Source organism: Lagopus leucura, unplaced genomic scaffold, assembly GCF_019238085.1.
Source record: "Lagopus leucura isolate 7727_CA_CO unplaced genomic scaffold, USGS_WTPT01 Super-Scaffold_100024, whole genome shotgun sequence".
NCBI lineage: Eukaryota > Metazoa > Chordata > Aves > Galliformes > Phasianidae > Lagopus > Lagopus leucura.
In genome coordinates this window covers 4,852,982-4,878,585 of record NW_024962276.1, presented here as the reverse complement: position 1 = coordinate 4,878,585, position 25,604 = coordinate 4,852,982, and the positions used below count along the sequence as shown (strand labels likewise).

The 25,604-nt window shown below is 46.2% G+C and overlaps 2 protein-coding genes across 12 annotated transcripts in view; both read right to left on the bottom strand.

Annotated features, from left to right (window-relative positions):
• Nucleotides 1-10,808, bottom strand: part of TPST1 (tyrosylprotein sulfotransferase 1) — a 33,380-nt gene extending 22,572 nt beyond the window's left edge. For 2 of the 8 annotated variants that reach the window (XM_042879866.1, XM_042879873.1), the window contains exons 1-2: nucleotides 9,948-10,808; nucleotides 7,999-8,140 (exon numbers count right to left, since the gene is read on the bottom strand). The gene's annotated coding sequence lies outside the window, so the exon portion shown is untranslated. Of the gene's footprint in view, nucleotides 1-2,424; nucleotides 2,468-4,692; nucleotides 4,815-4,920; nucleotides 5,164-6,183; nucleotides 6,717-7,998; nucleotides 8,141-9,947 lie in introns of those variants that run through there. The other 6 variants (XM_042879868.1, XM_042879871.1, XM_042879867.1 and 3 more) reach the window with 6 other exon arrangements.
• Nucleotides 10,809-11,154: 346 nt separating this feature from the next.
• Nucleotides 11,155-25,604, bottom strand: part of LOC122184706 (CGRP receptor component) — a 34,364-nt gene continuing 19,914 nt past the window's right edge. For 3 of the 4 annotated variants that reach the window (XM_042879874.1, XM_042879875.1, XM_042879877.1), the window contains 2 exons: nucleotides 20,565-20,622; nucleotides 11,155-12,150 (listed from right to left, as the gene is read on the bottom strand). In XM_042879874.1, the coding sequence (XP_042735808.1) occupies nucleotides 12,010-12,150; nucleotides 20,565-20,622 (199 nt within the window). In that variant the 3' untranslated portion in view covers nucleotides 11,155-12,009. The remainder of the gene's footprint in view (nucleotides 12,151-20,564; nucleotides 20,623-25,604) is intronic. The other variant, XM_042879876.1, reaches the window with a different exon arrangement.

The window sequence follows — 25,604 nt, the reverse complement described above, 5'->3', positions numbered from 1 at the left end:
CCCCAGAAGCAGCTCCCATGAGCTCTACAGGTCAAACTCTCATTACAGAAACTGCAAAGTCCAGTGACCATCAGCTGATGGCTGCCATCCAACCAAGCAGCTTTTTCCAATGCTAAATCAATGGGGCAACACCACTTGCATCACCCACCTCAAAGAAACCCACAGACACAAAGCAGTTTTCGGTGAGAAGTCTGTCCTTGGCTTCTGCCTCTCAAGCTTCTGGCTCACGTTCTGCCAGCCAGGCCTCCCTCAAGGTCTGTACACCAACGTCGGACTGGAGAAGAACCCATTGTGAAGGAAGACCCTGCTCAGCCCTGTGCCTGCATTTCCTGCTGCTCAGCTTAGCTTCCACGCTTCTGCTCGACCTCCAAAACAAGGTAAGCAAAGACAGCGAGAGATGCAACAGGCTCTGCTTTACTCATGCAGTTAACTGGATCACCGCAGCACTATGTTGCACAGAGGGAGCTCCAAGCAGTTCCTGCTGAGCCCTCTGAAGGCCACTGTTGCTCAAAAAAGCAGAAACGTATCCACATGAGCTTCCCTGTATGCAGCAAGCAGAACTGGCTGGCTCTGCAGCTGGACTTCAGCCGCTCATCTTCCAGCCCAGCTCCAGGCCACACACTGCACACACAGCACCCAGCTGCAAAAAGCTTTTGGGTGTTCTTGTACAAAGGAGTGCCCTCCTGCTGCCCTGAGCTCTGCAGCAACGAGACACCGCCAACATCACCCCACATACGGGTCCAAAAAAATACCACTAATAATAATGCTAGAGAACTGGGTTCACCATTTCTGAACGCATTTTCCCCTCAGGCATTGCACTCTGAAAATATATACTGGAATGGTGGCTGAATGTTGTTAGGATCCTCTTCAAAACAACACAGTATGTTAGATACATACTGAGAAAACACTGCACACATCAGACAGTCCCCATGAAAAGTTCTGTTTTAAGCTCACCAAGTGGTTCTGTGATTCTTTGAAATGCAATGGCAGTCTTTCAGGGTTTCTAAATGAAAGCTGAAGACAAATTGCACACAAATCCCATCAGAGCTGTCCTTCAACACGTGGGTTTGTTGCTGGTTGTTCAGGTTTGCTGGCCACAAAGAAGATTGCATAGGAAAGCTGGCAGTTACATGATAATGGTATAGCACAACTCTGAGGAACACAACCGAAATATTCACATCACACCACCAACAGAAAGCATCCAGACTGCCGCAGGCTCAGTCAGAAGGCTGTTCTAAGAGTCAATTAGGTCTCCTGGAAGCATTTTTATGCCTTCAAAACGCTGTTTGCACAGTCATCTCAATGATGTCCCCCAAGGCCAGATGCCATGTGCTGCTGTTAGTGGACTCGATGATCTTGGTGGACTTTTCCACCCATAATGACTCTACCAGCCATGTAGCAGCATCACTCAAAAGCACAGCGCGCTGCTAACGAGCAGGGAAAACACCCAGCAAAACCAGAAATAAAACTCAAGATCTTAACATTCAGTGCTTCATCTTCAATCTCGTAAAGCCATCCCAGCTCCCAGCCCTGCAGCTGCTCTCCCTGCATCAGTTATAGAGTGAAAAAACACACCGATAAAACAGCGCGAGTTAATTTTAATTCACCTCCACGAAGAAAGGAGCTGTGATGCACAGCAGCCACAGGGCTGGCAGATGAAACAGCAAAGTCGGGGCACTGTGCTGTATGGAAACACAGACGTGTGAGCAACGCTCCTGCAGGGACAGCCACAAGGCAACATTGTGAATATATACATAAGGTTCACACTGCCTTCCCCCAAACCCGCGTTTTCTTTCTGTTTGCAATCTCAGCCTCTGAGGAGCAGAAAAGCCGAGTTCACCTCCACGGACACCGACCTGAAAGCTCCACGTGTGGAAGCAGCGCGCAGCCAGGCTGCAACCAAAGCATTCGGCTCCTATCGCTGCGTCCGCATCAGAGCTTCCTCCGGATGCAGCTCCACGCTTTTCATAGCGGCACAGAACCGTTCGGGTTGGAAAAGACCTCTCAGCTCCCCGGGTCCAATCCCAGCCCTCAGAGCCCGCAGCCCCGCGGCTCCGGGACACCTATAAGGACGCTGCCCCCGCTCCACGTGCAGCCGTGCCGCTGCAGCTCCGCTCTTCGGAGATGAAACCGTTCCCAACAGGACCGAAAGCGGCGGAGCGGCGCAGGGCACAGAAAGGCGAAAGAACGGCGGAACAAAAGGAGCCGCGCGGGCGGGAAGCGGAGCCGGGGAATGCTTTGGATTAAAGGAGAGTAAGAAATAATAGCAATAAAAGGAGGCAAAGCAGAACGCGGCGCTCCGGCAGCAGCCGCGTGCTCCGCTCGCACGGACGCGCTCAGCGCGGCGGTTCCGTTCCGTGACGCGCTGAGGTGGCACCGACCGAGCCTCGAACCCGCGCCCTCGGAGCCGCCCCACGGACTCACCTGCGCCGCCGCCGCCGCCGGGCCCGGGCCGTTTGTGCGCAGCAGCAGCAGCAGTGCGGCCGCCCCGCCGCGGCGGGCCGCCCCGGGCAGCATGGCGCTGGGAGCAGCACCGGCAGCGGCCCCCGCCGCACCGCGCCGCCCACTGCCCCCGGCCCCGCGCTGCCATGGAGATCACGAGCGCGTCCCGATTGGTCGCCGGCTTCGATGTGTCGCGGAACGTCATTGGACGGAGGGTGGAGATTGACGGGTGGAGGGCGGGGCGATGCTTTTAACCCCTTCGGGTTCGGGGAACACCCGCAGCGCGCAGCTGGGGCGGGCGGAGCACATCTGGGAGAGAGCGGCCGCCTCTGGCCAGCTGTGCCAGGCGGCTGTGGGGGCTGGGAGCAGCTGGGCTCCGTCATCGCCTGCCTCCCCCACCCCAGGGGCACTGCTGTGCACATCTGGTGTGGCCGCACATCTGGCACATCCGGCACACCTGCACATCCCTGCTCGCCACCTCCCCCTGGCCCACGTCCTCCTGCAGCACTGCTGTCCTGGCAGTTTTGCTGGGAGGAATGAGAGGGAATGGAGTCTGCACGCTCTGTGCTCAAACCCCACAGATGCACAGCGATTTCCCTGAAAAATAGCGGAGCATCTGGGCCTTCTAAGGAGCCTTCTAAGGACAGAGCTGCCTGCTGAATGCTGCCTGCTTCTTATATGTCAGAAATCAGCCATGTAGGTGCAAACATCCTAAATGCATTGCCCATCACGCACTGCAGGGGGCCCCAAAATGTGTTCCCAAAAAGTGGGGCTCATTGCCCATTTCCAATGGGGACAAAACAGAGGCAACCAGTGGGGCTTTGTCACCTCTGAGCATCCCTGAAGCCTCCAGGTGCTTCCAGGTGTGAAAATCCCTCCAGGTGCCAAAATCCCTCTCCTGTTTCTCTGCTCAGGTGATAAAGGCCGTGCGCTGCCCGTTGTGTCTGGACAGATGATTTATGGCTGAAACACTGCGTCCCATTTCCACTAAGACTGCCTCGATCCATAAAGCAGTGCTTTTTAGATCGCTTTATTGGTTGGGTTTTATGGCTTCAGATCGCTTTATTGATGTTGGTTTGTTTTCTTTCTTTCATGGCTTTAAGCCGTGACTCACACGGATCCATCTGCAGGCTGCAGTCCGCAGCCCCCGCACAGTGCCCAGGGAGCAAATATGGAAAGGAAGATCAGGAGCTGCACATGGCTACAGCACCAGCACTGCTGCCCTGAGCCATGAGCAGGGATCTGCCTCAGAAACATGGCAGTGCTTTGCTTCCCTCCCTTCACATCCAGCACAATGCTTCTTTTTGACAGATTAAATCCACTCCAAAAACATCCCTGAGCACAACATGAGCACAATGGTTAAAAGCAAGAAGTGTGTTCCTGATACCTTGGCACTCACTCGGTGTTCTACTCCAATCCCACCTTCCTATTGCTAAGAATGCAAAGAATTTCCTTCTCTGCACAGCTTGTTCCCTGCTCTGGAGCTGCACTCGCTGCCTTTGCTGTGTCCTGGCAGCACTGCAGATGTTTTTCTATTTCCTCGAATGCCTCCACAGCAGTTGCACAACGGGACTGTGGGCTCTCAGCTTCCCATGCCCTATAAAAGGCCTTTCTGATCCTAAAGGAAGCACAAGGGAAGGAGTGGGATGCAGCCCTGCCCGGCATCCCTCCTGTCCGGTGCACAGCTGGAGCTGAGCTGCTCTTACAAATTGCAACAGGTTTCACTCTGCGTAGGTAGAAAGGATGGATTTGGCAGCTGGCTGTCAAAGCTGGGAGCACTGGACCGGTGCCTTGATTGGGGACCCAGAAATGGTATTTCCCCACATCCCACCACCCCGACCCAGCACACAGTGGCACGGATCCCCAGCTGTGAGCATCACTCCAGTCGCATTGCAGCCCATTGCTGGAATTTGGGGCACGGATGTCTGCCTCTCCCTGCAGCTCAGCACAGAGCCTTCATCAACCCTTCAGGACGATGGTTGGCTCCATCATCCCACCCCTCATCCCATCCCTCATCACATTTCTGCATGTGACAACCAACAGCTGACCTTCCCGCTGCCTGCAGAAGCCATTGTGCTGTATTCATTTCATAGCAAGATTTGTTCCCCAGCTGTGAGAGCACAGGAGCTGCAGCATCCTCGGGGCTCCCGGTGGGCACCGGCCCTCCCTCCCCCCTCCTTCACACACCACAGGCACAGTTTTTCCACTCAGAGCAGGAGCTGAGCGCTCCTCTCTCACATTTCTGGGCACCTTCCCGTGCTCCTGGCTCACAGAAAGCTGTCGATGTGGCACGAGGATGTGTGCAGGCTGAGCACTCGGGAACAGCTGAGAGCAAAGCAGAGCCCAGCTCCCTCCTCCCTTCTGGGTTTCCTCTGAAATAAAATAAGAAATAAAGTCCAATATTGCAGGGAGCCTGGCTGCAAGCAGCACACGGAGCTCTGCTGCACAGGGATGCTTGGCACATCTCGTGACACTGACCCAGGAAATAAGTCTCTGCAGGGCACTCAGCACTCTCCGTGCAATGGGGCAGAGCTGTTTGCTGGGGGATTGACTCCTGTTTAATGGCAGGAGGTGCTCAGAGGTTTGCAAAGCAGAGCCCTACACCGTGTGTTGCAGCCATGAATTATCTGCTGGAGCACTTGAGATGTCAGCGAGACAGCAATGATCTCATCTGTGTCTGGAGAGCGGTGCGAGGAGGTGCAGGAGAGGCTCCCAACCATCCTAAAACAAAATACAAACAACCCCCAATTCCAAATCCTGCTGCCAAAGTGCTGCTTATGTCAGGCTGAGGGTTTCCAGCGCTGAGCCCTGGCCATGAGCTTGAGCACAGAGAGGCTCCCGCACCACTGTGGTTTCAAACCCAAACCTGTGCTGTGCTGAGAGTCCTGAAAAAAACACAGGAAGAAAAAATGGGGTCCTGTGCTGGGCCCCACAGGAAGGATCCCATCCTGGCAGCAGATTCTCCCCATTCACAGTGGCTAAAGATCAGCTCCTGGTGCTACCAGAAAGCTACTGGGGGAGGGAAGGGGGGAAACCATTTTTTGTTGTCAGTTCCCCGCATCCTGAGCACATTTGGAAGCAGCACAGCCCCCAGGCCAAGGTCAGGAACAGTGCATGGCAAACACGGGCAGAACAGCAAACACAGCCATGTCCCACATAGGCTCTGTCAATCATTTTTTCCCCCAAAGGCCTTTTCAGACACAAAGCAGCACCCGGTGCAGTGGGACATCCCTGGGGAAAGGAGATGGGCACCCATAGGGAGCTGTGGGGCTGGGGGGCTGTAACACACACTGCTCTCCTCCTGCTCCTGCACATGAATAAGTGCATATATATATGTGTGTACACACGCTGGTATGTGTGTATATAATATATAGGTACACATGTATGATTATATGCTTACACATGCACAGCTATATTGGAATATTTTAGGCACTTCAGTGCACTTTAAATGCACACATTTAGGCAGATATATAAACCTGTTAATTTGAACATAGGATGTAACAAGTATTTTGATATTTCAATATGTATAAATGCATTTATATAACTAAATATCCACATAACAATATGCACAAAATTTGAGCATATACATATGGGATGTGGGGCACTCAGGGCTCCCCAGCCCACAGTTGGCCACTCCAGCACCAAGACACAACTGACAGAATGGTACCAGCACTCCGAAACCCAACCCCCAACACGTGGCTCACCAAAGCTGTGTGCTCTATGTACAGATATATTACATACCCACACGTGCTCCATGCTCACACCCTGCACATCCCCTCGGCTGAGCGTCCTCACTCACCACGCTGCTGAGTTTCACCTTTTTCCACTCAAATTCCGGATCCCATTAGCAGCAGCAGCAGCCCCCAGACCCCTGCCCTTCAATGTCAGCACAGAGGGTGGGTGCAGAGCCCTACAAGGGCTGGGATCTCTCCATAGGGCAGCACCCAGCCTTTGGGTGCTCAGCGCTGCTCCTCCCCACCCACTTTTATAGCAGCCCGATGGCTCCCATTGGCTCCAGGCACAGTTATTATAGTGACTGCTATGACCCATTTAAATGGTGTTAAATAATTTCTCAGTTCGTTGTCCTGTGGAGAGTAGTTACACACAGGCACATTTTAATGATTAACTCCTGGGCTGTGCTGAGGCACCAGCAAAGAGCTCAGCACTCAAGACTGCCCTCCCTGCACCCGCTGCCACCGGGGCTCTGCATTTCCTATTGCTCCCTATGGGTGCCACCAGCTCAATTCTCCTTACAGGGAGCACTTCAGCTCCCAGTGCCACAGAGAAAGGTGGGGAAAGGGGATGGGAAAAGTCCTAAAAGCAGAGAACAAGCAGGAAGACGCTTCAGCAGTGGGATATTTCGGGGCTGGGTTGGTCTATGGAGCCACTCTGGGCTCTTCAAAGCACCCACAGCCACAGAACACAGGGTGGGGTGTTGGGATTGGCTTGGTCTGCGGGTCCCCCAGTGTCACTGTGTGTGGGACGGGGCCCACAGGTGTTTGTGTTGGCAGCAGGAAGGGACAGATTGATAGGAGGAAGCGGTTGAAATCCCTTTGGGTTTCTATGCTTCCTTCTCCTTTCCTTCACCTCCACTGCTTTGTGCCAAAGGGGCTTTAATTGCTGCGTTCCACCGAGGTTTCTAAGGAAATCGGTGAACAATGCAAATGGGGAAAAAGAACCTTTTTGGATGAATTTGAATGGAACAAACAAACAAACACACAAACCACAAAAACAACCACCATGCCTTACAAAGAGAGGAGCCGACTGACGCTCCCTGCCAGTCTGGACCCCCCGGGTTACATGCAGGCAAATCCAATTCTCGGGGCTGCTCCCAGCCCAGACCCCCCCCCAGCACAGGCTGATCAATGCCTGAGGACAGCAAAGTGTCACCTTTTGTTTGAGGACAGCACTGCATGGCTCCGGACAAAACTTTGGGAGAAAACTGACCAAGCTGAGGGAACAGCACCCGAGCTGAGCTTTAAGTCTATCTCTTTTAAGAAGAAAAAGCCCAGACCAACTGAGGACCAACACGCCACCCACTGCTGTCCCCAGGGTCTGGTAGTGGAGGAAGGTTTTGGCCCCAGGACCCCTCCATCAGCAGATGCTTTGGGTGTTGTTTTGTGTTTTTTTTTTTATAAATGAATAATGAATTTTTTTGCCTGGCCCTATAGAGAAGCACCAGATTTTCTTCAGCATTTCTGTGGGGCTCACACCACGCAGTGGGGAGTGGGGGAAGACTGCCCTTAAAGGAGGGTAAAGCATAGGATTCACAGCAGAGCAGCAGCAATGCCATCAGTACGCTGCCCAGCTGGGAGCAGCCTAGTCCTCTGCTCAAGGAAGAGCAAAAATCCCAAATAAAAGCAGAATGCCTGCCCCATCCTCCTTTCAGATCATCCTGCTCTCTCACCCCATTGGGCTGGTTTATTTTAACCACCTTCAAACGTCCCTGGCACCTCTGCTACCCAATAGGTGACTTTTCAAAAACACAAGCTAATAAAACAAAGATCATCAATGCACAAAGAAATTAATTAAAGCTCCACGCACTGGGACACTCACTCATGGCATGTAAAGGTCCTCAGGGTTTAATAAATGTTTCCTAAGCGTTCTCTCCGTTTTAGTTGTGCCTTGGCCAAGGCTCGGATTTTTCAGCGTAAGCATTTCTTCTTGCTCAATAAAACCCTTGCAGTGGGATCACTCACTGTGGGAACACAAAATATTTTCTCCGTCAGCGCCTGCGGTGGTTCCAGCCCTGACCCAGCTGGATAAATCCCAATTGTGCCCCGATCTCTACAGGGCTCATACTGGGAGCCCTCCTCAGGGCAGGACCGGAGCATCGCTTGTGCTCTGTAAGGGTGTGTTGGGCCTCTCAGAGAACTCCCTGGGCCTCTCCAGGGTGTGGGGGTTGGATGGATCCAAGCTGCTGTTGAAAGATTTTGATGAGCTGTAGCATCCCATAGACAGGCAGCTCCCTGCCTGCCTTGACCCCAAATCCCTTCCCAAAGGGATCCAGGGAAGGACAAGAGAGCTGTGAAGGGTATGGAACATGATGAGGGGAGGCTGAGGGACCTGGGATGGTTCAGTCTGGAGAAAAGGAGGCCTGGGGAGACTTCACTGCTCTCTACAATGATCTGAAAGGAGGTTGTGGCAAGATGGGGGTTGGCCTCTGCTCCCAACAGCAATAGGACAAGAGGGGATGGTCAGTTTTGTGCCAGGGGAGGTTCAGATCAAATATGAGAAAGAACTTCTCAAAAGGAGTGGTAAATTGTTGGTACAGCAGCCCAGGGAGTGGGGGAGTCCCCACCCCTGGAGGTGTTCCAGAACCATGGAGATGTGGCACTGAAGGATGTGGTCAATGGGCATGGTAGGGTGGGACTTAGTTACTGATTTTCCAACCTTAACAACTGTGTGATTCTATGAACTCAGTCCCTGACAGTTTTGGGATGCACCACTTTTGTCTCCTATTGGCTCTGTGAGCTGTGGGCTCTGGGCAGGTTCCTAAAAGAGCAGAGGGAACAAGTTAGAGTGGGGTACCCATTTTCTCTCCCAGTCCCTGGAGCTCTGCCCTGCTCTCCCCATGTGCCCCTTCCCCCATATCCCCAGCATCACCTCAACCACAGCACACACCTGGGGACCCAAGCTGGGCCCTGTGCTCCCTGTGTGTAGGTCGATGCTCAGGTGGCTCAGTGACACTGAGGTCAAGCAGAGCAATGTCCATGTCTGCCAGTCTGGGACTTGTGTCATTCAGGTTCCCCGCACCAACATGACCCTGTTACTGCCACTAAACAAATCTAACTGCTCTTTCCCCTGCTGAAGGGGGCACGGGCAGGGCTGGGCAGCCCCATACTCAGACTTGATTTTGTGCCCAAACCGAGAGCACGGATGTTCTCATTAGAAAATAATCTCATCACACAGTTCAGCTCCAGGTTATCTCAGAGACAAGGGACGTGCAGCGTACACAGGACATGCCTTTATGGTAGGGTAATTCTCAGAAACGTGAGGCTGTGAAGCCTGGCACTGCTCTGTTTGTGAAGTCCGTAACTCGGCTGCCTGTAAGGAGGGAGCACCTCAGATACATGAGCACATGGCCACACTGGGATGGCTGAGGGAAGGGCACAGCCTTGAGGTTGGTGCAAGAGATTTGCTCGTCTATCAGGATGTACAAAAACCACAACAGAACAGGACTGCCACATCACCAACAGAGAAGGCTTCCAAGCCTTGAGTTTATAAAGAGAGAAACCAAGGCAGATGAAAATCCATGTACTTTGAAGGATCAAAGTAGGATTCTGACAGCTTTCTCCCTTTCTCCTGGAGAAGCTCACGGAGCAGAGCACTGCTGCACCCAGAGCTGTCCATCAGCCAACACTCAAATGCTGAATACAGAACAAACATGTGGAACACACAAGAAACGAGCAGTCTGAAAAACACGTGCTTCAATATTCAGAAAATAGAGCGCAATCTGTACTTCTGTTCCCAAAATTACCAACTGAACTGCTAAGTCTACTTACATTTTCACGTACACTTGACACATCACTGCGCTGCTCCTTCCACACTGTCATGCCTCCGAGAGAACTAACAGATCACACTGATGGCGTTGGGAAACTCATTAGTTATGAAAACAGAAAGCAGCCCTGGAAGACAGGCAGATCTTGTAAGTAATGTATAGGACAGTGGAAAAATGGAATCACATAAACAAGATGACATTTGCTTTCCATTAACCATTTCTGAGTCTGGGGATTCCAAAGAAAGCATCTGAGAATGAGAACCACATCATGAGAACCATTCAGAGAGAGAAAGCAATTCTTCACCTGTACAATCAGCAACTTCCAAGATGGAATATCCTTATTAATAGATCCGTCAAAACATTCCTGCTGGCTAAAGATACTTTCAATCTGGTCCCAACTGCTTCTCCTAAGTTTAGAAAATGCTTCGACAACTTAATTTGAGAAAGAGTGCAGATAAAAATGTAATGCAGCCCAAGGCCACGGAGCATCAGACGTTAATGATAGCTAGAAGTAAAAATGCTGATTTTAAATTTAATTTCACATAATTCTGTGATACGGTCTGTTCATCTCTTTTGGTTCATTTGCACATTTAGGGAGAAAATACAGACATCAATTTATCACAAAAAAGTACTGTGGTCTTTTCCCCCTAGTACTGCACTTAACATTCCCAGTCGAAGTGTACCATCAGGCTCCAGTCTTGGGAAGCCTTTAATGTAAGATAAATCACATTTAGGAGGTAATACATATATTTTCCAATACCTTCCTTTCCTCTCCAAACATCAAGGCAGCTTAAAATACCACGTATCAAAAGTCCTGCAAACAGCAGCAGGTATCACTCCCCTTCCTTAAGGCTTAAAGAGGGTAAATTCCTCACTTAGGATCACCAAATAAAACCATGACAGAAGTGGGTGTAAAAGGCAGATAATTTGATTCAAGCTCTTGGACCTTCAGGCCAAAAATATCCCAGGATGTGCTTCAAACTTTATTTCTTTTTCCAGTTCATTGTAACAATCACAGAAGAATGGTCTGAGGTACAAAACCAGCGCCGGGTGCAACTCATGACTGCATATCTACAAAAGGTTTCTTATAATCATCAATGATTTCAGTGTTTAATACTTGTTCCTGAAATCTTCAATCAGACAAAGCTCAGTACACAGAAAATCCTCCTCCAGACACGACTGATTTTCGTTCTTAGAAACCAGATTAGGACTTCAGTGTTGACTCATTCATTTATTCCACGGTCAAAGCACGTGCACAGGATGGGACTTGCTTATACATAAATACTGGAACAAACACTCAAAAGGAAAATGCAGACCCCACTCTTAACTGTCCTTTTGTTTGTATTACTAAGAGCCTTAGCATTACAGTCCAGAGCCTCAGCTGCTGCAAAACTGGTCCAATCCAGCCATGCTGAGGGCAATGCATTCATTTAGCTGATCATCTGCATCTACCACTCATCTGCAGATTGTCCAACATCCCTGAGAACAGCTGTCCAACCTACAGATCCTCTCATTCCGTGATGCCATCAGCCTACTTTGTGTGTTCCAAACAGACACCAAGCAGTTTCTGTATGTTACTCCACGCACAGATCTCTGACAGCAGCCCTATTCCCTAACAGCTCCAAAAGCTGGCTTTGGATTGTAAATCACATTCTGAAAAGCAGTTGGGCAATTCAACATCATCTGAAAGCAATTACAATTATAGTACTGCTGTGATAATTAAAACATTGCCAGCTGTATATTAGCCTACTCAAATGTACAGCTGTTACACGGGTAATGTAAAAAATACAAAAGCTTCCCATTTTGTGCCCTGTAATTTGTCTGCTACATTATGAAGTCAGTCCCTATCACCCCTGTACAAGACAATATGCTGGAACAACAGTCTCCTCTTCCATGCCTTCTGGTAAACAACGGGTTCCCTCATCACCTCTGAGTAATAGAAACATTTAATAGATTCTACAACGATGCCCAATACAAGCTGAAACTGGTATCAAGTAAAAACAGGAAAAGATTAACCAATTCTCCTTTGCTGAAATTGCTGCTGGCTTTGGTCTAGATGCCTCCTGCTATTGGCCACCTCTGCCTTCAGTTTCCATCGCTGAGTCCCTCTGCTGTTCTTCTGGATCCCCTGGAAGAATGCTGGCGACTGTCTGGAGAAGCGACTCGATCTGCTCCTCTGTCAGCCTTTCCTCGCTTTCTTCTACCATCTGCAGGCCAAAAACAATCCACTGGAGTCATTAAACCCATACTTCTGCCCTCAGCTCCAAACCAAAGGACTAAACTAATTGGGAAACACTATTTTCAATGGATGAAAGACATTGTAGAGCGCTTTTGTAATGAGCTCCAACAAAGTGGAACTCTTGGAATTTTCAGAAGAATGAAGAGCTCCACTGTTAACCAGGACAAGCACTCCATAATGAGACCCTGCTTTCTCCAAAACAAGGAAAGCAGCACACTCAACACAACCTTCACTCCCCATTTTCTCCTTAAACCTTTCCCAACCCATTCATCTCCATTTTGACCCAGGCCTTTCATTAGCCCGTCTGCAGAGCTGCCTTCCAGACCTCATTTCCAAAGTTCCTGGGCAAAACCGTGTGTTCTTGTGATAAGTGAAATGAGATAACATGAGACTGCTTACCTGAATCTGGGTATCTCATCCAGCACCTTGAAGGAAAGCAATCACACCACAACCTGGAGCAGCCACATGTTCTTAGAACTTATTTTGATTGTGAATTTCCGGAGTATGAAAACGTATAAAAGCTCTGAGCAACACAAAACGTGCTGTCATGAATCACCAATAAAGTTCTATAAGATTAATTAGGGACCTACTCTCACTGCAGAGCTGCAGGAACTCTCATATCGCTGCTACCAGTAAAAACAACTGCCCTAATTTATAGGCAGCTGCTAAAAGGAAAAGCTTGTCAGAGGACTGCAGGCATGAGCCAAATGAACTCTTCAAACGCAAATGAAACCAATTAGGACTGAGGGATTTGAGATTTGCTTCTTTTATGCAAAGTCCTTTAAAATGTCCTTTGAAGCGCGGTGATTTATATTAATTATGGTTCCGAGTCAATGTAGTTTAATCATTTCTAGCTGCAAATTATCAGCCATTCAGATGCATCTTGCCTTCTAAAAAAAACCAGAGTATATTCAATTACCTTCCCCCCTCCTCTCCATGTCCTGTGACATGCCCTGTGAGTCCTCTCTGCACAATCGGGTCATCTTCCAGCAGCCATTACCCACAGCCCCTTGATGAGAGGAAAGCAAGCAGGCTGCAATCCACTCATGTAGCAAAAGGCAGACAAATATCCATTTGCAGATGACTTTCTGGGAGCTGTGCTGATCAAAGGCTGAAATCCCCTATGGAGTGGCTTTCAAACCATGGTTAGCTCAGAACTGTTGTAGGAGCCTGGCTTGAAAAATAGCTTTGGCTCTCATTCCTGTCAGCTGTCACAGTATATATTACAAGTTAAGATATGCTAAGAACACTCCTAGCATTACCCTTCTGTGTAAGCAACTGTTGCAGCTATTGAAGTGGTACCAGATAATGGCCTTCAGGGCTGCTTCTCAGAGTTGATCATGTGGGCAGGTTAACTGGAATACCTTGGAGCATCAACACTACACAACAAAATGCGTTGCAGTGCATAAATACAGTCTTTGTTGCCAATTCTGCTGACACAGCCATTACTCCCCAGATCTATGCTGCTCAGTTTTGTAGAGGGCTGTGAACTGCTTTTTGGATAGGATTATTACTGTAGTGTTATTAATGACTGCTGCATTCAGCTTTGAAGGTGACAGCACCACAGCAGCAGGAACTGAACAAAGCTAACAAAGAAAAAGCCCACATCACAGAAACATTAAGGTTGGGAAGACCACTAAGATTCCCAACCCACCCCCACCATACCTCCAATCAGGTCCCTCAGTGCCACATCTCCACAGTTCTTGAAAATCTCCATGGACATCTTTGAGACAGGTAAAATTGCCTAAGGATGATTCAACTCTCAGGCCAATGTCTCCTGCACTTGTTATTGCTTCCAGATCTTCAGAAAGCTGGCACCTCGCCTGAGTTAGATCTGACTTATTGGGTCATTTGAAGTCTGTCCCTCTTAAGCCCTATTTAAGTTTTATCCCTCCCTGGTTTATCTCCATTCCCTTTCTTTGCCATACACTTCTTACAGAACCAGAGAATCATCAGATCAGTTGGAAGGGATTCCTAAAGGCCATCTGGTCCCACTCCCTGCAGTGCACACAGACATCCACAGCCCCATCAGTGCTCACAGCCCCTCCAGCCTGACCATGAGTGTCTCCACAGGTGAGGCATCCACCACCTCTCCAGGCAGACACTTCCTGAACCTTTAGGTACTTAACAACTCAAGTTAAACACAAGGCCCTGATCAGAACTTTAATAATAACAGCGACTGCCAGACCAGCAGCAACCCTTCTCAACTTTGGCACTGATGACAAATCATACTTACAAGTCTGATCACTGTTTCTTACATGCTGCTGAGCGCTGAAGAGTAACCCCCCAGCTCTTACTATGAACACCCATGTCAGTGTCATTTGAACTGGCTGAACACAAGACTGCAGGACTCAGATGCTGCTCGGGACACTGACTGATGAGCTCTGGTGGCTGTGCTGGCAGCTTAAGAAATCACACCCTCGCAGAAAGTTGATGAAGAGATTAGCCTCCCGTGTTCCAAAATGCATTGGTGCTGTAACTGATGTCTCAGATTGAACTGCTCAAAAAAAAACTCCTTCAAAATAAGATGCTGGAGGTGATGCATCTCCAAATTCCCTTCTGTTGACAGATCTGTAGCATCTGTCAGAGGGAAGAGGTAATTCCTTCAGTTGCTGCAGCAAATTCACTGCAGGCTCATCTCTCGGTGCCTGAGCTCCGTGCATCCTTACTGCCAGCTCTTACACCAGCAACTACTGATAAAGGTCTGTGTTTTGGCAGGATGGACACAGTGCTGATATTTCAGAGCTATTTGGCTGTGATGCTACTCAAAAGTACAAAAGATCAAAAGCACCAGCTATAAAAATCAATTCTTCCAGAGAAACAGCATGAGAGTTAGGAAAACACAAGCAATAAAGAAGCAGCAAAGCAGCATGCCAAAGAGAAAAACCCAAAAGTCAAGCACAGAGAGTGTGCAGACAAAGAGACAAATGAAACTGCTCTAAAGGAAACCAGAAATCACAGGGGAAGCAGAAGGTGACTCAGATTCAACAGATGTTTGCAATGTTCACTGATTCATAACCATGATACCTTTGCTATGGAAAGGACAAGGAAATAAGGTTATGATACTCAGAAGAGAAAACATGCACGAGGGAAAGCAGAAGAGGAGAAAAAAGGAACAGCAGTGCTCAACATCTGACTTTTCAGCACGAATTTTACCAATACAGGAAAAAATATGCATGAAAAAGCCCTGCTAACTTCCAGCCTGCAATTGCCTGAAACTGCTCAAGCAACAGATTCAGACTGTAAGCAGTCAGGAATGCAAAGTTTATACTAGGGAAAACAAAAATGCAAATGTTTTTAGTAAGTGGGTGATGTAAGACGTTTATGTTGGCAGTGCCACACAAGGCAAATGGAAATGGTGCCACGTGAAACGGTGGAGGATCATCCCCAAAGCTCTGAATTCAAATCTACTGAAACACTGGATTCTTGATATTCAGACAACTAACAGCATTGGGCAATGTTACAGTGCCACAGTTTATAGACAAAAGCATCCTCATGTGCAGCAAGACAAGCATGTCCTTCCAGAGGGCTGAGAACAAACTTTTCTTGACACGAACACAAGAGAAAGGCAGTTGGCCACATTATCTGTGCTGCTTCTTGTCATAAATAAATCCCATGTCATCACTCCTTCAGCATTCAAGTTTATGCTACTCCAAAATAACAAGTGTAGGCTGTTTTAGCAAATATTATAGCCTATCAACCCTAACTGTAAATACATACAGTACGAATTTGGTATGAAATGCAACTGTGTGGTTAAGTTCAACTCAGGCTTCAATAGTAACTTCAGTGTCTGTAACAGTTCATTCTAATTGCAATCTCATCATGCAGTAAAAAATTTTCATCTTCCCTCAGCTAACACTCTAACCAATATGATGTATAAGACCAAAGAAGGGAACAAGGGCATGTGGTAATGTAATTGGTACAAAATGCTTACTGATCAAATAAATGGAAGCACATGCACCCTGCAGGTAGTGGGTGCTTTTCAACCCTGAGCACCTGAAGTTACATTTCTTACTTTGTTATTAAAAATGTGTCAGGACTGAGGAATATATACAAATTCCTGGTAACAGCTGAAGCTGCTGTACTGCTCAGCTCTGCGTGCTGCTATCTTTACTTAGAAGCCTATTCCTCAGTACTTCTCCTGCTCAAAGCACCTCAGTAAGCCACAGCTTTCAGATTGGTTTCAAGTGCCTGAGAGGCCCAACAGATTTACGAGGACTTGAAGCTCAACTGCTCAAAAACAGGCAAATGTTTACTAAATGGAAAGCACAACCAAAAGAGAGCAACCACCCCTGCTTCATCTTCCACCCCCCCGAGCATCCATGAGCCGTCAGTATCAAACTCTACCAAACTCTTCTCCCACAGACTGGGCTTTCTGAGAGCCCATCGCAGCATCTCTCACTACCCACCAATTCCATTCTTCTTCCCCACACACATCTGCGTGCACAGATTTCCTGTGCAGCAAAACAAAACGCGCGCTCATCATCCATCACTCGACTCCTGTTACGAGAGAATGGAAAGGCAAATCATTCATCAGCTGCAGAATTAAGCTGTGGCAGATGCCTCTCTCAGCATTGTAACCGCTACTGGGAACCAGAGCTGCATTCATTAAACAAACGCGTATGTGGGATATTTTACTACCATGCAGCCTTTCCCAGCTGCACAGTTTCATAGTAGTTTTCTTTTCTTCTTTTTCTTTTTTTTTTTAATCCAGTACTATGTATAAATTTCTCAGAGGCACAAAACAACCTCAGTTTCCAAATCAGAAGACTAACAGAATCAAATTAAGGCGCTGAGCCCCGTCGCAACGTGCTGCTAAGGCCTCGTGGCAAGAAGTGAACTGCAAAAGGTTTTACAGAAACCAGAAAATAACCCCTAACTATCGAGGCAATTCCAGACATCAGCGATGGCTTTGCTGTTCAGAACATAAACATCAGAACGAAAATCTTTGCTCTCATGTGCACGTATGAGCACACAGTAAGGACACAGACGTCCACATACTTGTATAGATTTATTTATCAAACATTTACTCTCTATCAAACATCTTAGGGACGTGCTATCACTAACTATAATTGCACCTCATCTTTTCTGCTAACCAAAGTAACGTCAACCTATAAGAAACCCCATCCTCACTGTGCTTATTTGAAGCTTTCAAATGCAGGTCTCCTTCCTTCAGCCTCCCAGGATAAGGCAATGTGCTGCAAATACTGGAGAATGAGTAGAGGCACACACCAAAGGACTCTAAGAAAGTTCTGGAAGAACAGAGAATCTCCCAAGATAAGCAATATTTGATAGGTAACAAAACTTAGCCGTGCTCAACAGAACAGCCTTTGGGTTAAAAGCTATTTTTATTTGAATAATAACCTAAGAATTCTATTTAAAAACTCACAAATCAGGAAACCATAACTAAAAAGGAAACAGGAATCTAATCACTTTCAAAGCTATCAAGCACATAATTCCCCTCTGGTACAGAAGGTATGACTTTATGAGAAAGTGGCTGCTATTTTCTACCTTAGCAGTAGTTCCAAGTAGTTCAGCACCAACATGGTAACAGAAAAAAGAACATAAAAAAGAGGTAAAAGAGTGAATGGTTGAACCAATGCTCCTCAGAGATAACTGACCAACTATGCAAAGTGGGAAGCAAAAGATATTGTTGAGAAAATGAACTGTCTCAATTCTCTAACATCTTCCATTCTCCAGCAGAGTACATTGCATTATTATTTCCTGTTAAATAATAAAAGACAATCGTGTGTGCCCTGTGTAACCAGTCTGACATCAAGAGGTACAAACCTCTCCAAGATGGAAAACTTGTTTTAAAAGGCACAGAATTAAAGTCCATTTTTCCATTGAGAGAGAAGAATGTGGAGCAATTTGGTCATTAGAAGATGCTTAATCTACAAACCCATTAAGTGTCATGGTTAGATCAACACCACCAGCTTTTCTTCTCCTCTGTGAATCACTGAGCCAGGAACAACATATGTTATAGATTAAAGCAGGAGGTCAAGATAGCTGTGATGTGTACAGTGTTTTACCCAGTGGGATACGAATTAGAATTTCATGCTCCTTTTCTTGCTATTGTTGTTTGGAAATAAATCCTGGCACGCAGGCCAGAAGAAGCAAATAGGAACAATGCAGCAATTTATGTAAAAAGAATTATGAAAGAACTCGACAGCAAAACATCTTAACAAATTTTCTTGCTAACATAACTATCCTCTCCCATCAGCTGTTAAAAGCACGTCAGGTAAATCTGACTCCATTCCATGGACAGGCAACCACGAACACAAGTTTGAGGCAGCAATGGAGCGATGGGGATGGGGAATGGAGTGACAGGAATGTGGCTTATTTGGTATTTGAAAACTGGCTTTAGAGAAAAACAAATGGATTTGCCTCCACTGTACGAAATGGTCAGAAATTTCTGGTTTTATATCCAGCGAGGGGCTCCAGGCTCTTGAGTGACAGGGCCTGGTTCAGTGAGGAGAGAATCAATTTTACACCTGGCATTCACAGCTCTGCATGCTGTCTCATCCATCGATCGCAGTGAATCCACTTGCCAGCATGAAATCCAAGCATGGGTAATCTGCTCCCTGCTGACATCAAAGAACAGTGCTGGTAAGCCTCCACAGCTCGCTGTTACCACATGTTCAAAGATGCTCTGAGAACAGAGGTTTTCTACGTTCAAAGACATTGCACTGCCACAATTTCTTTCCTCTGTCCTCACCAGAAAACAAATGATTCATTGTAGCAATCCAAAGTCACAATCATTTCCTTGCTATGGCTGCTAGGCTCAGTGCCTTGCAGCTTCCTAGCAGTTATTTTGTGCTCAAAAGACTCTGATGGGCTTTGATGAAAGAGTTATGAACTGCAATTTGGGGGATAATTTAACATAGTGTTAACCAGTCGATCTAGTCTACTGTAATCCTAGTTTTTAGAGAAACCTGCACTGGAAATTACAGGGGTACAGTAATGTAACAGAAGTAACTGCTTTTCCAACACCTCTGTGCCTTTACAAACTCAGATCAGTGCCCAAATGCACCCATATGACAGTTTCCACAAGTTACTTTTGATCATCTGAGAATGGTTACACATCAGGAACAAACTCAAATTGAACTCCAATCCCTTACATCTATATTCTGTAAGCTTTAGCAATGAGCTTGGCCTCTCTTTATATATTTCCTCTACTACAAAGCTCCATTTTTTTGTGCTTCCCTCCTGGACTTCAACAGCAACGCTAATTTCTATACCTCACTGATAGGTAAGAATTGGGAACTGAAGGCAGGAGGAAAAAGGGACAAAAATGCAGGTACCTGCAAGCCACTAAAAGATCACTGCATTTCAGGAAGGCCAAAAACAAAACAAAACAAAAAAAAGAGACAGGATACTGCCTAGACAGCCATAAAATGGATCCACGTCTAAAGCACGTGAAGTGAACAGAGCTACGAGAGAGGCTCAACGCCACTGCTTACAAACAACTTCCTAGGCACAACTCAGGAAGGTCTGACACTCTTGGTTGGGTTGATGACAAGACTGACACTGATCTCTTCAGTAACAGAAAGCAGAATGAATTCCTTCACTGGAAGCATTGTGGAATGAGATGCCCTCAGCACTGCAGTGTCTGCTCCATGGTACAAAAGAAACACAGCCCTGCTGGTATCTCTTCAAACCTTCCCTTTTTTTCAGCAAAATATGATCCTGTTACCACGTAATTGGTTTCAGGATATGATTATAAGCAGATGTTCTGAATGTAAGAGATCTTTATTAAAATATCTTTATCATAATAATTTCTTTATGATGAGATTTTGCATCCCCCAAAGAGACACTTCAGAGAACACAGTCCATCTATTTCCACTTAGCAGCAATCCTTCTTTACAACCGAATCATGCTTAACAGACTGATGATAGCTACTTTCCATTCAAAGGTTGTCTCATACCCATTTCTCATTCTGCACAACTGCTCAGATACCATATCCATCATTGCTCCTTCCTTTTTAGTGTGCTTGGTTTTACCCTAAGATAAAACCCTGTCATAAAAGCAATCGTGTCACGACATGTCAAGAAGCAAAGTCCCTGATTATAGAGCAGCAACGAAGACTTGGGTAAATACAGTCTTACAGCACTGTAATCAACTGTTAATGATTCTGTTGGGCATTTTCAATATGACACTGAAGCAAACATAGGGGTGGAGAATCTGTCCAAGAGAAAGATGGGCGAGTCTCTATGGGAAGACTCCCAGAGGAAGCGGAGGGGATTAGGAACCATGAATGCAAAGAAGCATATAAAGGGATGTATTCAATCACCGACCATGAGAAAGTAATTACTCAACTGATCTTCAAGGTTAAAGCTGCTTCCATTTAAGCTCTGAACAGTCAGGAGCATTGTTACTTACCAGCTGTATTTCAACTGCTGTCACAGGCCTGTGGTTCAGCAACTGCAGCTTTTCAGCCCTGTGTGCAAAGTGCCAAACAATCCGTGTTACCATTCAATTTGAGGGTCCCCCGAAACGACTGTTAAAACACAAACACATTCCTGATAATTTAAGGATGAAAAGCCCACTGCCGAGGGTAATTGTGACACAGTTTGTGGTGTGGTTTCATACCTTAATTGCCACGACAATTTGGGCGTTTTAAGTACAGTCATTCCTTGTGTCTAGACACATTGTTGTTGCCACCTAGGTTCAATTTAGCAAGGCACAAGCCCTTAGATCACATACTTGTCAGTGCAATCTCTAATAAACACAGTTACTTTGTTAATTGCTGTGCAACAATGCTGAACAACTTGTCAAAGTCACAGCAGCTTTCTCTATAACAAATGACCACAAGAACTATTATCATACCTAAGAAGTCAAAACGCAGCAGCCAAATGGCAATAATTTATTTATTCCTTTAGCACAATGAAATTGCAAAGGTGAAAAAAAAAAAGCTTGTAACCACATGGCCACATGTGCTGTCTGCAACCCACAAAGCTCAGGCCTTTTTCTTATGCTATTACAATGGGCAAAGGCCAATACTTCTGCACTTAGGCCTCTGGACAGAAGCATAGAGGGGAAAAAAAGTCAGTAAAAAATCAGTTTGATGTTGGTATTTAAACACAAAATGCTGTAATAGAGAGAGCTGAGCACCACTGAAACCAGCAGCAGAACTCCTGGTACCATCCAGAACCACCATTATGTTCATTCAGCCCCACTGTTTTCTGGCTTCTTTTTGGCCAAACAGCCATTAACTCTGCTTCTGCATCAAGGAACCTCATGAATATCATCTGAAACATCCTGGTCATTAAAAACAGGAAAAAACAGGTACAAGGGAGAACATGCCAGTGGCCTTTAAATTGATTTGTTTTTCAGGGGGGGGAGCAGAGGGAGCAGGAAGGGAGGATGAAGATGTGAACAAACAAGTATTTGCATACAATTCAAACCACATTTGAGCAACAGTTCCAAATTGCTCACTTTACACCCTACTGAAATAGAAATCATCCCAACAGCAAAGCCAAAAGAAAAAACAACTGACATACGCCAGCATTGCATATTTCATTAATTTCAGATCACATTAACATTGATCACAGAATAGCAGCCTGGGCAACAACCTGAGCTGGTTTTTGTGTTTCAGAGCAGAAAAAACATAGAATTACTTAAGATATAACAGATGGTTAAAAGGATATATGAAACCGTACCAAAGGCACTTAATGATAAAAATACAGGTACAGCACGTAGATAAAAGAAGAGACCTGAACAAGTACATTTTTGAAATAATCATTACTGACTATTACTCAGCTGTTAGGAGGGAATATACCCTATGTTTACACAGTACCTCTTTATCACATACGTTTGTGTTAAAGAGAAGAGGTGCAGTTGACACAAACTGCAGTTGTGAAGAGCTAAAACCCCAAATTTACCATTATTCAAAGGGCATCCTTAATGCATGCTTACAGAAGAGTCTCCCTGTGATTTATTGGACCTGTGGGTGGTTTTGAAAGGAAACCTTGCAGCTCTCAGGAGAGCACAGAGGCTGTAATCCCCAGCCCTGGGCTTTATGAGCAGCAGGTCAGTGCTTACATGTCTGCAGACACTTCAGAGACCGCCTCACTGCACACAGCCTCTGGCACCAGCTGCCTCTGAAAGCCAACACCAGCAACAGCTTCTAACATTGTAAGGACCTGGATAATGTACCATTCACACATGAGCACCAGGAAACCTTCCCAGACCATGGTGTTCACACTCATCAGGAGGATTCTCTGACAGTGACATTGCTCTGGTGACTACACTGAACACAGAGCTTCCAAAGCCCATCAGCTGACTCCCAAAAAGAACAAGGCCCTTCATGTACCCATCCAACTGAGTGATTCTAACAGCCCTATTTCACCCACCTGGCCATAACAACATGGTGGTGAGAATGCCATTCCAGAGAAAAACCACCCATTAAATTCGTTCCCAGAGTTTGCCTGGACCTACCTGTGTATCTTCTACAACATCACAAAGGCCACTAAGCCCATTTTATAGATCGAGAGGCTACAATTAATGGTAAGCACTTTATAGGAGGTGGGTTTTGTCAGTGTAAGATAGTACATGGCAGCAGACATTGCTGTATGCTGAAGGCACCATAAAATAGTGGAGAAAAGGACCATGTGGGCATGGACTGCAGCCAGGCCTCCTCCTTCTCTCTGGGACTTTGCACTGCTCTGAAAGAGATCTGTTCTTCCATTCAGGAACCAAAAGGCACATCCATCCAAGCAGCTGAAACATAAGACAGTAGGGAGAAGGTCCTTTGTGTCAACTCTTATAAATCAGTGTGTCAAGGGCAATTCCTACTGCAGCAACTGCATTCTCTCTTCCCTTCTGCAGAATAACTGCTTACATTTTCTTCCTTCTTCTGTTAACAAACCTGCTGGCAGTGCAGGATTTAGTCTGAAAGCTGTGGATATACAGACCACACAAAGGGAACAGAATTAGCTTGGTGACCCCAAGCTATGAGTTTGCTTTGGTTTTGGAGAGTCAAGGATGAAAGCCAAATACCCTTCCATTGGTAGGAAGCAGTGAGCGAGCTGCCTTTGTTTCCCCTTCCTAATCACTTGTATGTACTTACTTAGCAGCTTTGTGTTTACAACAAGATACTATGCTGTGTTGGCTGCCTTAGTGTCAAAACCAAAATATTAATTGCTGCTGCAATTTACTGCTGTCAAAAGCAAGGAAAGGAAGAAATAAAATCTTAACATAGATTTGAGACAAGCACTGAAAACCCTTAAGATTTGTAACAGGTCATTTCAGAAATCAGTAAGAGGAAAAAAAAAAACAACCCAAAAACCTACCCACATCAGATTGTAACAAAAGATATCACCTCCCATAAAAGCAGAAGTCCTAACAAAACCGGGTAAAGAATATTAACAACATCTAAACACACAAAGAACCTGTCTCATTCCCCTGAATAAATGTATGAAACATTTACTGCTTTTTCCTCAAGAGCCAGGAAACTGCGTGGTTCAGTGCCTGCAGCACTTGATGGAGACACAGAAGCTGGTGTTCTGCTCCTGGCTTGCCACGTTGTTTGCTTTACAGGACCTGGCCAAGCACACGTCTGTGCCTCAGTCTTTTGCTGACAAAATGTCAGAACTAAAGAATCAGGATCAAATAACTGAAGTCACAGCGTGTCTCTGCTAAGAAACGCAAACTTCACTTATCCAGAGGTATTTTACAACAGGTAGAGCTCCATCTTGTTTATTACAGTGAGATTACTGGCAGAGCAGGCAACAGCGGAAATGAATTAAAAGCAATTATACAACATGACTGAAACAATCAATTAGTGAAACTGCTCTTACTTCCTGAAGACAAGAAATGCAGCAGAGAGTAAAAGGTCACCTCCCAAAGGTTTACTTGCTTATAAGCCATTAACATTATTATAAATTATTAGGAAATAGGCAGAAGTTACACGGACAGGACAAACTGATCGCAGCAGCATTACGTCAGCAAAGACTGCATGGTTCGGAATATTCCCAGTTTGCAAAACATACACAAAAGAATTAAAGCTAATTTGCAAGTAATTAAAATGTTTTATCTGAAAAACTTCATGCCTGTTTTGGATCTGCAAAGCTCCCCACTGGAAAAATGACTCAGAACATCAAAAAGGAATTAGCAGCAGGGTGCACAGAACCAAACGCAACATAAATGACATCTTGCTTCTGAAGGTGCTTGAGGAAGGTTGCAGGGTTTTAGAAACTACAAATACTAATTAATGCTGAAAAGTAACAACCTTTAGGCATATTAACACTATCTGATGATGATATAAGCAATGTATTTGCTTTATTTATAGAGAGCCCGAATATGGTGACACAGAAACGACCATCGGGAAACTGGTACCCAGCCAGAGAGCTGCTGATCAATCCAAACATCATTCTGATAAGGATGGTTTAAATGAAGATGGACATTATTTTATTCTGGCAAAAGACTTTTAAGGTGACGAGATAGCAGACTGCAAATGAAGTCCTAAGGACAAGCACACTGATATTAGTGTGGCACACCAGCTACCAGCACAGGTAGATGTTTTTGTGCCAGTCTGCAATAAAGATCAATAACATCTTCTATTTTCTGTTCAGTAAATATCCATCTGCTAAGATTGCTTAGGAAACACCAAGCACGTGTGTACAGGACATCAATATGACTTCTGCTTCCTTGGGAGGTCCATGGCAGCAGCACAGAAATTTGCTCCAAGCACACATGTAATCTGAGCTCACCTTTGGGGATCCTTCTGAAGCTTTGCTCCCAACCCCTCTTCCTGTGTGCACCTTCTGATCTTCCCCTCACATAATAAACACACTGACCAGAAGGGCGCCCTCAGTGTACTCTTACAGCAAACACTCACAAAACACCTCTGTTTCTCCACAAGACTGCAATCCTCAGCCCCTGCCATTAACAGCAAGCAGTGTGCTGCTCCATGCAATGCTACCTGAAGCTCGGCACCCACTGCACTCATTTTGCTTGATGCTGATATCAAAAACTGACCTCTGTGCACCACTCATTTCTTGATAGCACATACATAAAACAAAACATGGATACTCACCTCCATCAGAAATAAGCTCCAAGGAAGTCAAACGCTGCAAGCTTGCACACGCACCAGTGTCAGTGCTGACTGCAGCATTTTGCATGGGCACAAGCAGAACATGCCTGAATTTAGCTCATGCTTCATTACATCTGAAAAATGCAAGGAACTTTTTCCAATGCAGATGAATCTACCTCTTCACTTTGTACAGCAACCATATTTACCCTCACGCTCATTAAACAGAAAGAAGAAAGAAAGTTTCCTTCATCTAAAGAGAAAGTGAGAAGTATTTCCAGCACAATTTCCCACGAAAGGTGTGTCTTTGTATCTCCTGAACTGTCTGGATTTTACTAACTCTGTTTGGAACATGAAAGCTGCTTGTTCAGGAGATGGAATACATACAG